Here is a 17,037-nt window from a genome sequence, read left to right as displayed (position 1 = left end):
ATGGTTGCATTTATGCACTTGGACACCCAGAAATCTGTACTACATGGATGCAGGTAAGGAACAGAAGTTAAAATGGATTCGATAACATTGACTCCTCAGTATCTTAATATAAGTATTACCAAAAAAAAAAAAAAAAAACTGTCCTCAGTTAAAGGAATTCAAGAATAAAGTTCCCCAATATGTGACAGAATAAAGTCAATGGGGGCTGAAGCATCTCATGTTCTAAATTACTCCTTTCAAAATGTTTTACCTGAAAATTCACATAGTATGTCAGACACCTAATTTACTTAGCAAGTAAATAATATTAGAGAGATGTTATTACTTCAAGGCATGAACGAGTTAACAGTAGTGTATATGCCAAGGTTTTAATAAGGCTTAACAATAAAAAAGCTTCAATCCTCCACTTTCACTAGATTTTGTTGTTGTGGTTTTCCCTTGCTTAGGGCAATCCATCTGTTAATGTTGACTTGCAATACAGTTAAGCTTGCGCACATACAAAAAGCCCAGAATAGCTAACCTAAGCAAGAGTGGGCTCAAATGTATATTATAGAAAGAGAACAATTCTTTTAGGCTAAGATGAATTATGTGTGTTCTTTTCTTTTCTTTGGGAAAGATTATCCAAACACAAATTATAAGAAGCCAATATAGCCACTATCATTTATTATAACGGATTTAATTGTTTATCTTCTGATTAAGCTTCAGCAGCCTTTTTACATACCATAATTCATTCCGACTTACTGTTAATTTTTAAACGTCTATTGCAGATCTGAAAAAAATTAAAACAACCACGACAGCAGTGGTAAAGATTAGTAAATATTCATTGTTAAAAACTGCTTTGCACTGTGACCAGTGCCAGTATTCTCACCGGGCCAAACTGGCCTTGTTTTCAATAAAACCAGAGAAGTATCCTTTCCCTTGAGCCCTGTTAGGCTGAGGCTGCAGTTGGAACTGTCATCTTCACACAAAAGCAAAGGGGCTGGGTTTTACAAACGTAAAGCCTAATTGGGAGATCTTCATGGTTGTACCCTTGACATTTATTTAAGCCTCATCAACAAAACAGGAAATAACCGTACTAATTAGCAGACCAGCATACAAACTATTATTTGTTGGGGTAGAAAGCAGATTCACACTCTACTCTAGAAAATATTCTCATAATGGAATAATTGTAAAATTATCTCTGCAATGAAGAATACTTTAGTGTTATAGACTACCTTATAATACTACTTAAAAAAGAAAACATAAGATACTTATCTGAAGTAATCGATAAGTAATTTGATATTTCTAATTTACTCTTTGGAAAGCAGCAGTGGGAAATGGAAAGCTCCATCCATAAGCCAATAATGAAACAGAAAGTGTAACATAAAGAATTTAATGTTACCCTGCTATGAAATGATTTATTGTGAAAGGGTTGGTTATACTGGGAGGGAGGGAAAGGCTTCATTTTTCTGAGGTAAGAACAACGTTTAAAATTTTCTTACGCTGGGTTTTTTGGAGGTATTCAGGTAAGTCAATTTTCCACTTAACCGATCTGGTGCCCCTATTTAGAATATATATTTAAAAAAGCATAAGGTACTAGATAACCATTAGCACTATTCTAATTATTCAGTTACTACCCAGACATGACAGCAATGGGCAACATTTTTGTAGACAGAAAGATTAATCAAGAGAGGCAGAGAGAGAAGAGGAAGTCCAGCAACAATTGTGAAGCAATGAGTGCAATTCATTTGCTTTTAGTAATGATTTTGCACGTGCCTGTGCGCACGCGTGTGGACATTCGCATGTGGGCATACACATGCGGGCATACACATGCTTTCAAAGACAGCAGTTAGATCAGTACGTTATTTGCAAGCTGACTCAAATAACCGCCAAATTTAAAAACAGCAGCAGCAAACTATAAGAGTTAGGACTGGTTGTGACATTACAGACATAACGATGTTTTGGGAACACACAGTCTAGATTGTTTGAACTGTGCAAGACCAAAGTTTTTGGCGTGATTACAGTTTGTTGCTCCTTGTCCACTGACTGCTTGTAACATTCAAGGGAGGGTGGGGGAGGGGGATACAGGACATGCTGCTCTCTCAGCAGGCCAAAGATATGGGGCCATTAGTGACAGAGCTTGTCTGGTAAACAAACCCCTGCTTTCTACAGTACGGTTAGTTTTCCCCTGCATTATACAGGACACAAAAAAAAGTCTCAAGTTGTTCTGCTCTGATACACTGCATCACTCCGAAAGCAGTATGTGTTGCTTTCAAAAATAAAGAAGTTGTCTAGTAAACAGTATCGGACTAAACCTTAGTTGTCTATGCCTGCTTGAACAAAAAAAGGTGTAACTGCTTAAAAATCCTGCTAGCACATATACGCAGCAGCCTTACCATGGGCTAATGCTACCTTTGTACAATTTACTAGTATTGAGTCAAATATTAAGATGAAACAATTAAAGAGGCAGAGCAAACAGAACTAAGCATAAAACAAATTAGTAAACTGTAAGTGTGCATAAGTTCAGTATTTGGATACACAAGAATACAATCTGAATGTGCAGATATATCTTTAGGCTGCACTTAGATAATAGCATATATACATGATAAATTAACTGAGTATACAAATAGATGTATGTATGTGAATTTATATTAAATTGAGATGTGACCTTTTATCAGGACATATGTCATGGTCACCAAAAACTGCATATGTTTGGTACCAATATTAATTGTAGTATTACATTTTTAAAATGATAAGTATATCTGGGAGCCTTCTTTCTTGATAATCACAGCAAGACAGTTATATTGCATGATCAACTGCGTTTACTGATCTAGCAATGAAAATACACTGAGGACACACAGTTTCAGACTTTCTTTCCGTCTTTAAAAGAAAGCTAAAAACAAGGAATGGTGTAGGACCTCCATCAAAAAAGGAAGTGCTCACAGAATTTCTTACACTCATCCAATGGGCTCAATATTAACATTTATTTTCAACCTCCAATTCAGCAGATCACTAATTGACACTTATTTTATAGTGGAGTCAAAACACTTTTCCTTTGATTATTGTTTGAAGAACAGGATATTATTGAGAAAATTAGAATTCTGTTATAACATCATGATACTGAAAGTAAAACAACACAGTCTTTTGATCTTTGGCACTCATTACTTACCTGAGAAGGAAACATTTGTAGTATAGAAAGTAGAAATTTGTATATATTAATAAAAATGTACAATCCTACTAAATAAAAATGTACAATCCTACTAAAGAGAAATCAGAAAACAACTATGCGTCACATTACAGAGCATAAGGCTCAATAATAAATGTAATTCAAACATTAAGGAATTAAAGAGTTAAGCTGAGCTGCAACAGAAAATGAGAACCATTAAAGAAATTAAGAACAGAAAGTAAAGGATATGACATAGTGGGCACATGTGTATTAAAGCACTTTAGTTAATGTGCATTAAATCTAGTACCTCCAGGCACTTTTACACATGCTCCAGGGATGGGGGAGGAGGATCTGAGAGCCGCTCTAATTAAAGCTCCTCAGCATCTCGTCTATCAGCATCTCCACACTTCAAAATGGTGATGACATTGTTCAAACTAAAGCTTGCTCAATGAGCTTTAGTTAAAGTGCCCATGCCACCATTGTGAAGCATGAGGACACTGATACACAAGATGCAGGAGGCTGCTGGAGCACTGTAATTACCATGCTCCAGCAGACTTGATTAATCAAGTCCACCTGATGTGCTGATTTAGTAGCAAATCACAACACGATAATCAACTTAAGCAATATCTGAATTAAAAGATTCAATTGACTTTTAAACAATATATTAATGACCAACACTGTATCATACATAATAAAAATGATTGTTAAAGATAGGAATCAGGTTGTGCATATCAGAACTCCTTAATTTTTGGAGGGCAAGGATTTCTTTGGGTGATATCTTTTATTGAACCAACTGTGTACTTGGGATAGAGTTAGAAAAACTTTCAAATGCAATCTATTCTTTGTCAGGTCTTGTCCTGGGGAACATTTCTTAAAAAGTGATGTTTGTTTTTTATTGGAAATGAACCTTATGCCAATACAATTATTTATCTAGTGGAAGTCCATAAAAGATGCACGCTGCTGAATTAGCTGTCAAACACAGCATTCCTTAGATTTCCCCAGTTCTTACGTAACTACCTTATGCATTTTCTTATCAGTACTTTTGAAGAAGTAACAAAATACAGCTTTTACTGGATAGGTTTTGGAAACAGTCATGGGACTAGAAGTTTAAATTTCAATTTTCATTGATTTTGATGGGATTTAAGAGATCAAATCAGTGTCTCAAAATGTCTGTCTTCTTCCCTTCTAGGAGGGCAACATATGAATAGCCACATTATCTCTTCTGAAGCAGTACACTCTGCAAGGAGTATCATTAAGTTTACATCATATTCCTGCATATAGATAATAGAAATTATCAGTAAATGTCTTCACCAGCACATCAGTGTGACTCAAAAACATTTCCCTCATATTTCAGGACAATGAAAGCGTAAGATTCTTGTGCCTTACTTGAGCAAGTTTTCGTTTCTCTAAACTTCCTCTCTTCTCATTGTGTACTGTGTAGACTGGAGTATACAGTGCTGCACTTGAACTTTGAGTCCCATGTTCTTCATCACTTTCCTACAGAATAAAGTAGATTTAAAATTCTTATTTATAGCAATTACTTCAGTCTGTCCAATTGAAATATACCTACATAAAGCAGTAAATGTTACTTTAACAAATAAGACTATTATTAAAAGTCTGTCATAAAATATCACCTAGAAACAAAATAAAAATCAACTTTTCAGGAAGCTAAGTTACCCAATGAATCATTAAGATGTCAAGTTTCAAATGCGTATAAAATATTTTTAGAATATTGAGATAAATATAAAAACAACATTAAAAATAGTCCCCTCTACCCACAAAGCAAATCATAAGAGATACAACTCAACAGGAAAACTTGGTGGTGAAATGCCTTTAATCAAAATTCACTCTGATATTTCTATAATGTTACTTCTGAACATCGTTTTTTTATTCAGTTTAAACACTGGCATTGTACACTGATCTTACGAAACCAAAAAAGACAACTACACCTTCTGAATTTCATTGCACTGCAAGACTCTCCCATCTTAAAGTCACAGCTCGAAGCAAAGGCTTCAATTGTGATATCAAAGCAATCAACTTTATGAAAACATACATCCTGTTAATGTATCTTTGAAGACCTCTGTTGTTCTATGATAAAATATGCAAACAATAAAGAGATTATTCAGTGGATGCATAGAATGACAGATAGTTGCCAGAGGGCTCGTTATGAAAAATGTATTGTTGAACAAAGGGCTAAGCATATTTCAAAAGTCATTAAAAACACAAATCTCATGTGATTTGTAAAGTATAAGCTTCAAACTGATGCAAGCGGTAAGGTAAGAAAGTAAAACTAATCTTACATACCTTATGTTTTAACTTACTCCTCACTTCTTTTATTCCCTGCTTTGCCTGATTTTTAGCCTGGAAAATTAAAACAAAAGGACATAAGTAGCAATGCAAGGTATCAGTTGTGTTCAAATAATATGCTTTATAAAGCTATTCTTAATGAAAAATTAAGCTTTTTTACATTATGTGATAAAGGTAGGATAATCATCTGTCACTAGTCTTGCATGTGTTGTATCAGCTAGTTATACCTATCTTAATAAGTGTTATCATAGTAAAGGTTGTTTCTCTGTACATGCATATCAATATTATTAAATACAATATTTTAGCCAACATATTAATAAAAACAGGTTAAAAATTAATCAACTTATTCCCTAGCACCCAAGTTTTATTTAAAATGGTCTTTTAAATTTGAAGAAATATTTATTAGCAATTATTGTTGAAAAAATATTAAGTTTTTCAAGACAGCTGTTATCATGTTCCAGACTGGCAACCTGCAAAGCAACATCAATCTTAAGAGAAATGATGTGATTTCATATGCAGATGGAGATTTTTGCCCAGTGTTGCTGAACAGCGTATTGCTGCTATTTAGGAGGAAATTTTGTGTGCATTAGACAGCCGTCTTACTATTGTTCATGACAGTAGTTTGCAGAGAGAATGGACCCACGAATATCCCTCAATACAGAGGGTTGAAATATCATTCTAGATGACAAGCAGTTGTCCCCCAAATTTTCTGCATTTTGTATTTTCCTAGGAAAATATTAATTTGGTTTGAGAGAAGCAGGAAAGCTTTCCTACATGAGTCCAATTAGATTAAAAGTAACTTTAGAACCAACTTTTAAAAATGTTCTTGAGAATTCTAGCTTATATTTTTAGTAGTGTGGTACTGATATGGAAAGTTCCTAAAAGCTTGTCTAACATCTCTCCCAACTATAAAGTTGGTTTAATAAAAGACATCATGAAAAAAATTGTGCTTTCTACAATTTTTCACATTTAAGATCATATAAAAAAATCCCATAGTCTGTATATGCAAATTACCTACACAAAACTTGCTCTTACTTTGCAGGCAGATGTCATTTGTGAAGACCATTATATATTTTTCTGTGCACACACTTTTTTGAGAATGAAAAACATTTCTTTAAGAAGCCATATTGAGGTGTTCTGAAAATTTGACTATTAAATCACGTACCCAGCAGCTCTTTCACAAAGCAACAAGGTGTCAGGTAGAAGATACTACTGTGAGAACAACTGTTATCTCCCAACTCAGTCTCACAACATTTGGACATGCTTGGGGTGTTCTGTAAAGCTTCTAGGAGAAGGTACCAACCCTGTTATTGTTTCAGTGCCACCCACCAGACAATTCTCATTCTAGTACGAGTGGTATTCTACATTCCCAGCAGTAAGTATACGGGCTGCTGTATGTATGCAAGAAAATAATGTAACAGAAGACATCTAGGTCTGGTCTTGCAATGTGCTCTGTGTGAGAGGACATGTGTACAGACCTTCACAGTAGTTAATGGGACTTCCTTCTAAGTCAAAGAGTTCACTTAAAGAAAAAATGTCTGTGGCTATTAATAGGCTAGGAGAAAATAGGGTAACGTCATCTAAGCTAGTACAAACTAAGGAGAATATTTTCTAGCTAACCTGCTAATTAACTATTTTTAAATAAATAAGTTCATGAAAACAAAGAACTTGTATTTACTCTTTCTAGCCTCATGGCTTGTTTTATTTTGATATATGAAGAATTCAAGATTCTCTTTTAAGTTGAGATAAACTATACCCAACGGGTACTGGAATTCGGTTTTATTTTAAAATAATTTTAAAACTGGACTCAATCTGAAAATAAATCAACTTGAGTTGGGTAAGGAAACTATAACAAAGGAGTCCAAAGTCCACATCTTTTTTAATTACTGCGATTTTACAAACCTCAAACCAATTAGTATAAAATAGGCTCGCAAATAAAAAAAAATGATTGTATTAATATCTTGTATGCAACAGCATGTTTGGATGGCAGACCTTCCCTGCCAAATGATAAAAATGCTTCCATAAGCACTTTAGATACTGTTGCCAAGGTGCAGTTGTATCTGCTCATGCCAGGGGTGTTTGCTCCTTGGAGACTGATTCTTATTAGAATTAAAAACTTTTTTAGCACACTAATGCCAAAAAGGATTCTTAAATGTGTAGTTACATTTCCACCTACTTTCAGTTTATAGTGTCACGCTGATGTAAACAGGCTTTAGAATGAATGAGTGTTTTCAGGGTCCCCATTTTAATGTTGTTTTTTTCCACTGTAGTGGAGGTCTTCAGCTGCTTGTCACGCATGTAACAGGTAAGCTTCTCTTTGTATTGTAAATAAAACCAATATAATATATTGAATTTCCGAAAACCAGGAATGGTTATTTTTCTAAATGAACTCCTCCGTTTCCAAGACTGAACTGAAACATGAATACAAACCAAAAATAGTTCTTGAGCCTGTAATGTTTCCTCTATAGCACATGGGTGAAGTATACAGCCCTTTCAGTATTTAAGAAATACTAGATTCTATAGATAATTACTGCAATTTTTAAACATAAACAGTTTGGGGAAAATGATCTTACAAATTTGTACGCCGTTTTCATGGCAGGACTGGCTTTGGTCACTGCTGTGTTGATTAGTGCACCTCCTTTCTGAAATACACAAAAAATTACTTTAATAATCCTTTCAACAAAGGTCAAAAGTTAGATAATAGCAAGCAAAATGCATAAGGGCCTGCCATGAAGTAAAGTAGTAAAATAAAAGTCTTTGTTTTCAAATTAGAAAAACGTCCACAGCTGCATTTCTTCTACAACTTACCATGCGCATCTACACAAGGTTTATTGTATATCATTATCACGGCTGACACATATTTATCAATGCATTCTAATATAATGATGTATTCTCATAGCCTGCATGCACTGTAATCATTTGACATGTAGTAAAGAAACTATTCCCAGTTTCTAATGTATCTAAATATGCATTTTGTGCAAGTTTTTAAAAATTCTCATCAGATCAAAATATCTATGCCTAATTTAATCAAACCAAAGTTTTGATCATTTAAATACTATATTATACTCATCCTGAATAGTGACAATTTTGTGCAACAGAAGTTTTTCTTTTAGTTAAACTATGTAAAAAAACAAAAAACCCCCCCAAAAACAACACACTCACAAATCCTCTGCTCATATTAACCAAACTGCTGTTCTCTAGAAGTGATAAAATTCCTTTCAAATCCTACTGACCCACCTAACTCACAGTTATGGAATGCAACAATAGACTACAGAAATGTCCTTGACTAGATATAAAAGAAAAACATTCTGTGCTTCTGAAATCTTGACATTTATTTTTTGGATAAGATTTATTTTTTGGATTTTTTTTCCTATTTTTTAATTCAGTAAACTTTTGCTATACCCAAAGACACTAATGTATGACAAACTATATATGGATAAAATAGCTTCTTTATTTCCACTGCATGAACAAAAGGGATAGAAAAAAATGACAGGAAAGGAGTAATTGATCATATAAAATCTTATCCTTTAGAAGTCTTACATTCAAAATATTGACTTTTTCCAAAAAGAAACTAGACAAATAAGAATAAAGCTTTTTATACCTTTACTGTACACACCCACTGCTGATAGGATCTTGAATTTCCTGTGACAAAAATGGAAAATAAAATAAGGTGAGAAGCATTTAAAATAGTTAGGGTATCACTAGCCTCCCCACAACACACACTCCATAAAATCATTTTTAGAGGATGACATGTTTTTTTGTTTCTATCCCGCTTGTAAAGACTGTAAGTTTATATACATAAAAAATAAAAATGGGACTTCTTATATTACAAATTTTCCATTTGTCTCAAACAGTGCTTCTTTTTCATTGTACTTTATACTTTTCTCCAAAGACAGCTGGTAACTCTGACTTATGTATAAAGAAATATTAAAACCATAATCATATAACTCTCAGCAATTCAGACTGATCAAAGGTCTAAAAAGAAAAGAAAAGAAAATCATACATGTCTGAAAGAAGGAATAGGTATGGTACAATACTTATTGCACTGAATATAACGATTGCTGCCTTTTTTCCCAGAAATGGATTTGCTCCCTTATCCTTCTGGGAAAATTAGTACGGGAAAAATAATTTGGCTGATGATACTATCATGAGAATGAAAAGAAGATTGGAGGTATTAATAAACACTATTGCATCATTTCCTATATTTGATGCATGGAAACTCACTGAAAATAGAAGTGTAAATGGCAGGATCTTTCTTTCATATATGAAGAGTTGCAATCTTTGTAAAAGGCCAGGAAAGGAGTAATGACCTACACAGACAGAATCATTGGGTGCTATTGCCATATCTATTGAATCAAAGACCACCCTAAATTTAAGATGAGTCCCCACAATTATTAGATTCTATAAATGACACAGACATAGACAAAGACATAAGGGGCTGGAAGGGACCTCATGACATCATCAAGTCCAGCCCTCCTGCCATAGATAGGAAGTCTGTGGGAATCAAATGATCCAAGCAAGATAAACATACAAGCGCCTTTTGAATGAGTCCAAAGTAGGTGCTTGCAGACCCTGGACATTAAGAATGTGAAGTTTTTCCTTACGTTCATTTTCCATATAAATGGAAAAATTATAAATTTGTTATCACTTTCCATGTATAGAACCTAATTATTGGAGGGTTGTCTTTAATTCATCCCTTCTACCTCTGGAGGGGGAAAGGCAGTAGGGGTGGGGGACAGGTCATATAGGGAGGTCAAGCAGCTTGCTCCCTGCTTGTGCCTGCCTCCTTGCCACTTTTTCTCTTTGTCTGTCCCTCCACAGCCTTGTGTCCCTTCTTCCCAGTCTCTATTCCCTCAATTCTCTCCCAGCACCTGCTCTCCATCTCCCCCTCCATGCCTCTACTCTCCCCACTCCCCCAGCCTTTGCTCTTGCCTTCCTCTCAGGCTTTGCTCAGAGGCTGGCAGGCTCCATCCCTGTTCTAGCCTGGGGCATGGAGCATGTACCCAGCCCAGCCCCTATAGCAGCTGTGTGGGCTGCCTGTCACTGCTGTGGGGCCAGAATGGGGCTGTACTCAGTGACCCAGGCTACAGCATGCACAGAGCCTGCCAGCATGGAGCAAAGGTAAGGTGGGGTGGGAAAGGGCAGGTGGGGCAGCACAGGTTGCATGGGGGTGGGGAGATGGGAAGACGATGCTGCCGGGAGGAGACAGCAGGGTGCACAGGTGTTGAAGGGGGGTTGCAGAGGTGTTGTAGGGGGGTAGGCATGCAGGCAGCAGCTGAAAGTATGGCCCTGACCCCAGGTAGGAGAGGGAGCCACCTGTCCCCCTGAAACACCCTCAAATGCAATTCTAAGACAAGGGGCACTCCTCCCCATTATATTAAATGGAGGTGGGGGGACACCCCAGTCTTAGAATCAAGTAAATACGGTGCTGCCCAAAAAGGACAGGTTTTTGCTCCAGAGACATTGAATTTAGAAGGTTTTTCACCTGAATATGCAAGATTGATGGCTGTTTGGTTTGAGTTTAAGAGCAGAATGACCACTTGAATTTACTGACACTTGTGAATTATAGTCTCCTGGCACATGTTTAAGGGTGCTCTGGGATCCAATCCCTGATCCCAACAATCATACCATGCATATATGGCAGGAGGCACAAGTTTGGTATCGGGGTCAGATCCCAGCTGCACCCTTTCTACATACCATGCTCATGATCCTGAACTCCTTCTGCACCATGAAGTGGAAAGCCCAGTGCTTGCAAGTCAGCTGACTGTCAGTCCTGGACACCTGGTCAGTGTGTCTGGGATTGTCAGTCCCAGAAATGCCATGAATTCAGTTTAAGGCACCATACACAACAGCCATAAAAGTGTCCTATGTAGAACATTATTTGTAGAATATTTTTATGGCTGGTTTGCCATTTTATGGCACTTTAAATTGGGTGCATGTGTAGCATTCTTGCAATTTATGCCATGATTAACACATTGTGGCATAAGTGTAATGTGTAGAGGGGGTCACAGTGTTAGTTACCATGAATGAAAGCTTCCACCCAAGGTATCTGAGCTCACAAGAATGAAGTTCAAACAAGGCACTTATCAATTTTGCAAGGAACATACTGATATCACTTGACAATACAGGCTTTTTAAAAAATGCCTCTTAGGCTCTGTGTAATCAATCTAAGAACTAGAGCCAGGATGGAATTCTGCTGTTACATTGGCTAGTGAAAAGCCAAAACACCAACAACCCTCATTCATAGAACATGTCTGAGGATTAATTAGACAATTGTAAAATGTAATCCAACAATTCCTGAGTGAGACAAGTGATGGGATTTAGCCGTTTGGACTTGTACCAGGCAGCAGAAAGCTTTGATTTAAAACCCGCATGCCACTTCACTAAATTCCTTGTAAGCACTTTTGAGATAGCCAAGTTCTCAGGAATGGTGCTATGAGTGAAAGGGATGCCAAGTTGGGAAAGAGATTTTAATGGATTTAGCTATGATCATATATCTCCAGCAGAAGTGCCATAGCCAATAACCTACATAGCAATGACAGAATATTTCTCCCTCAAATTTGACTCGTCACACCTGATTCACTCCCAGACATAGTATATACAAATAAATTATTTCCTCACAATATGTTAAAATGTTACCACAGCTAACACACTAAAGTAACAAACTAGGCACACTTTAAATAAATGCATTTTGTTAATATCACATTTTATTGTTCAGACTTGTGGTAGTCATACCTATACAATCATTTAAGGCCCAATATAAAGCCCACTGAAACAAAAAAACAACATTTGCTCCTGTTTTATGGAGAAATTCAGATACTTGTACTGTATTTTTCAGGGTCCCTACTAATAGTGGTTTTCCAGAAACTAGAGAAGATAAGTCTAATAAATTATTTTCAATTTTTCAGTCCAATCTTCTGCTGGAAAGGCTTAAATACGAGAGATCCTTCCAAAGTTTTGTCATTTTCTACTCAATGAGTGAAGCAAAAGTCCCAAGAAAAAAATCAGATATTCAGCCAAGAAGATAGAAAAGAAAACACCAATTTTACTTGTGCCATATTTGAACTACTGAAATTTATACTGGAAAATGGTGAATCCTGATAATAAAGCTAACATTCCCAACAAAGATCCAAGGCATCTTATTTCTTCATTATCAGTAACACCAAAATTGTCAACCTACATTTTAAAAAATACCTGAAAAATGCAAATATTTATAGATAGCTTTCATTATTAAATTCTGCAATAAATCCATGTGATGAAAAAATACTCTACAGATGAGCAAAATATATTTGCAACAGTTATTACCAAATCACATGCCAATAAAAAACAAACAAAATGAGATAATAAGTGCCAAGGCACAACTGTGTGTTGTTACAGAAGGAGAGGCAATTCTGAGTTTAATTTCTTACCGAAGCTGTTTTTTTTCTCTCCCTCTTTTTACCCATTGATATAGAAGAGTAATTTGCTGGGAATTCCAAGACTTTAATTTTTCGCCAGACATGACATGGAGCCAAGAAGTTTAACTGAAGCAGCACAGGAAGTGTGAATTGTACACTAGCACCACAAGAAAGGTTGCTACTAGTTTCTAACAACTTTTCAAAATTGACCAAAATTAAAGCAAAGATTTTTGGTGGTATAACTCATTTCATATGTTCTGGCCTTAGGCCAAAAGGGAAACTAGAAAGAAAGAGAGACTAAAGGAAGAAGAAAATGGGACAAATTATTAGCATTCTTAATATCCTAAAATTTAGCACTACCCTTGGAAGGGGAGTATTGAAAACGTGATCTTAACATTGCTCCAAGCCTGCACTTTCTCCTCTGCTTACTTTCACTTGATATTTACTCTCAAAAATTGATTTTAAAAGTTTTAGAGCAGGTGGGGAATCAAATTCCCCATCACCTTATACAACAATTAGTGCTGTTTTTTGCTCACACAGCATACCTAGAAAAGCATAGACAAAGATACTAAATTGATTCTGCCCTTCCAACAGACCTACCCAACTGTGCAAGAAAAGAGCTAAAGACTGAGCCACAATAATCTGAGCATTTAATCTTATATTGATAGTTTTTAAAGATAATGTAAACAGAAGAACCCATGTAAAAAAGGTCAAAACTTATTAAATGCTATTTTGATGTGGTAGGCTACACTTTTTTTCACCATAAAAATATACATTTTTATGCACTTTATTTAAAAAATATATTATTTGAATAAAGATTGGCTAAATGGAAATTTTGCTCTAAAATTTGCAATAAATTATTTGCATAATTTAATTGCATTTGCCAGCATATAATTTAACACATACAAACAACACAAATGATATGGAAAAAGATCCTTAAACAGCCTTTCTTTTGAATCAATAGCATGCAATTCTTTTCACTATTCTTCATGATGTTTTCACTTGTCCTTTCAACAATGCATAGCTCAGTCTGACTTTTTGTGACTTTTCAGAAACATGGACTCCACCCAATTTTGTAAAACCTTGAGCCAATGCTAAAGTTGATGGGACTTAACTATGAAAAGGATCATAGTTCTACCCCATTAGTGTCATAAAATGTCACCTTCGATCACATACTTCTTGCTAGCCCTGCACCTCATAATGATAATGAGACAGCAGTTATGTAAATATTGAATATATGCCCTAAGCAATTTGTCCACAACCTGGCAATATACAGCTTGTCTGACTTGAAAAGTAAGGACACAATACAATCTAACACAAAACTGCTATTGAAGCTGATCATTCCCTCATGAGCATAGCCAGGTAAGACATGTGGTTGACAAAGCATATCAGTGTAGAGCCAGGAAACTAACTTTATCCAAGTTCTAATGCAGTTTCACTGCAGTCTCTTGACCTCTTAACTGCAGGAGACAATGTAACTTTAGGTATTGACATTACCCATCTGAATGGACATGTCCGCTATATAACTATTTATAAAACAGTCTGAGTAGGCTACCCTAAAGGAAGGAGGAAAATGACTAAACCTTGGTATGACTCCATTCTCCATGGCTGAACTTCCATCCTCTCATTCATATCACAGTAAAATTAACTATGGACCAGATTTAAATGCAAGAGTGGAGGAGGATGGGGGTGGAATGAAGGGAGAAAAAGTAATTTTGTAGCTAGGTATTAACACAAACAAGAGTGGAGGGCAAAGGGATAACAATGCACAATACAGCATCAGTTATGGAAACCTTACAACGCTGGAAAATTTTGTCAGCCAGGAAAAGTCCTTCATGGGCCTGAGCTTTAATGTAGCTTTATAATAGAATACTGAAAGCTGCTTAAGTGACTTAGTGAATTTGATTTGCGTGAGACATTTCACATTTATACAGAAAGCAGTGACTCCACTCTGTAAAATTATTTTTGTAGCCAATACAACTGACAATAATTGGTGCCATATAACTACAAATTATAAAACAATTATGTTGGACACGTTTTAGATATACCTTACACATTCTTAAAGGTGTTGACTCTGCATGGCTAGTAGAACCAAGAAGATGTAAAAGTTTATTTAAACATGAAGTCAACTAATATAACTGAACATATAAACACAGGGAACTGAACATTTGTTTACGAGTAAGGTAAATTTTACATTGTCACATTTCAGCGTATTCTGCATGAAACAGCCATATTTCTTCCAAGATTTCTTGCTATTACTTAGGTATAGGATAGACGTAAAATTAGGTGCATGGAATAAAATTAGATAAACTTTTAAAATAATTAATAATTATTAAAAGATAAGACATTAGGAAGCAAAATCCTGTAATAATAATTACTAATATAATGTTTTATCATGACTTTGTAAGAATTGCTTATTAATCTATTCATCTTCTTTAAATACACTGAACTGTTTAGCTAAACAGGTAGTTACCCATCTTACTAATAATATAAAGGGACTGAAGCACTACTAAAAATGAAAAAAAAAAACATTTAATCAGTTATAATAGTTAAGCTGTTAGGCAAAAGTTACATTCATCAATGTCAAGAGGATGTCATCTTCAATTGTTCCAATGGGAGATAGAGAGATACATAAAAACATGCTTTAAATAATTTCATACCTCCAGAAAAGCCTCCTGAAGTGATCTCTTCCTCAAAAGCATCAGAGAATCTCTTTCCTCCATTTAATTTTGATAGTCGGCCATCAATAAACTGGAATGTTAAAAAAAAAAAAAAAATTGAGTCAAAACTAAGTTGATCCTTCTTTAAGGTTCAGAATGTTAAGTGAAAGTATATCCATCGTATGTAAGTTAGAGAGAATATAACATATCCCAAGAACACTATAATACTTTTAGGGGACTTGTGTAATAGTGGATATGATAGTAGTAGCAGAAATATTATCACTGACACAATCAGTTCAATGCCACTAGTATTTTTTTTCTGATTTTCTACTGTGTACATGAAAGAGAGAAAATTTAAGCCTGTGGTATGTATGTGATACCCAAGATTATTTCCTGAATGAAATTCTCATAATCTTATTTTGAAAGGATCTTGAAATTACTTTCAAACACATTCTTTTTTTATTGTTGATGCTAGGAGAGCATGCTTGCTAGTTTATTCCATTAAAAACCCTTCATTTCATGTTTAAAATGATTGTCACTAAGTCACTTCAAGCTGCATTTGTGGTGTAATGAACTTGCTCCATCTCATGCCCTTGATGTCTTTTGGCTAAGCATTGCTGACTCAATATTTTGTCAAAATTTAGAAAATACTTTGTCAAAATTTGGAGAATTTCCAATCAGTTCTAGTCAAATAAAGGCATAACTTGGTTACCTGATACTCATGCAAGTGTCTGATGCATGTGTTCTGGCTGAGAACAGAGACTCTACCAGGATAGAAGCTCTATGAAACAAGACTAAATGGAAGAGATCTTGGAACAAAACTACTGCAATTGAGAGAGAAGAAATTTGTGGCTGCTAGCTACACAGATTTGTGGGAACAGCAATATTTGGGTTGGAAGAATGTTTTGTTTAAAAGTACAGGAATTTCATGCTCTTAAGTGCTCAAATAAAACCAGTGTGTGATACAAGGCCATATTTTAAGCTGGCCCTCTATGAGCCTCCACCTGTTTGTGTGAACATGCTTGCCAATGCAGCCATGTTTTTCAGGTCCAAACAGATACCTGCATGTAAATGTGTGTATATATACCTCTTGACTTCGCCTCTAAAGTTTGTAGAACTATAAAAAAATAAAGTGATGTGGCCAGCCACATATTCAACACCCCCTGGCTGGACCCCAGCAAAGACATGTTCTCCAACAGGAGGACAATAGGGGGCTGCTCCATAGCTCCCCTGACCTGCAGGGGAACCCTGTCATTAAGCTGCACAGGCCCACTGGCAGACTTGTGAGCCTGGCTCCTGGGCAGCCTGAAAATTGGCTGGAGTCTATCCTGCGAGCGCAGGACACAGTGGCCTCCAAAGCTCCCTGACAGCTCACCCCTGGGCAGACCAGAGCACAGTGGGATTGTGGCAGTCTCCTTACCAGGCCAGATGTTACATTTTTGCTGGCATTACAAAGAACTTGCTGTTTAAAGTGATTTGTCACAGATCTGCCATTTTTGTAGCAGATCAGCAATTTTTATCCTGGGACAAA

At 35.8% G+C, this 17,037-nt stretch overlaps 1 protein-coding gene across 1 annotated transcript in view; it reads right to left on the bottom strand.

The window, feature by feature from the left end:
- Positions 1 to 17,037, bottom strand: part of DENND1B (DENN domain containing 1B) — a 300,147-nt gene that overhangs the window by 26,950 nt on the left and 256,160 nt on the right. The window contains exons 16-20 of the mRNA XM_019530566.1: positions 15,507 to 15,597; positions 9,051 to 9,091; positions 8,023 to 8,091; positions 5,447 to 5,503; positions 4,529 to 4,639 (exon numbers count right to left, since the gene is read on the bottom strand). Coding sequence (XP_019386111.1) covers positions 4,529 to 4,639; positions 5,447 to 5,503; positions 8,023 to 8,091; positions 9,051 to 9,091; positions 15,507 to 15,597 — 369 coding nt within the window. The remainder of the gene's footprint in view (positions 1 to 4,528; positions 4,640 to 5,446; positions 5,504 to 8,022; positions 8,092 to 9,050; positions 9,092 to 15,506; positions 15,598 to 17,037) is intronic.

This window comes from Crocodylus porosus, unplaced genomic scaffold, assembly GCF_001723895.1.
Source record: "Crocodylus porosus isolate Cpor-Errol unplaced genomic scaffold, CroPor_comp1, whole genome shotgun sequence".
NCBI classification, from domain to species: domain Eukaryota; kingdom Metazoa; phylum Chordata; order Crocodylia; family Crocodylidae; genus Crocodylus; species Crocodylus porosus.
The sequence above is the reverse complement of the archived record's forward strand: the minus strand, read 5'-3'. Positions and strand labels throughout refer to the sequence as shown.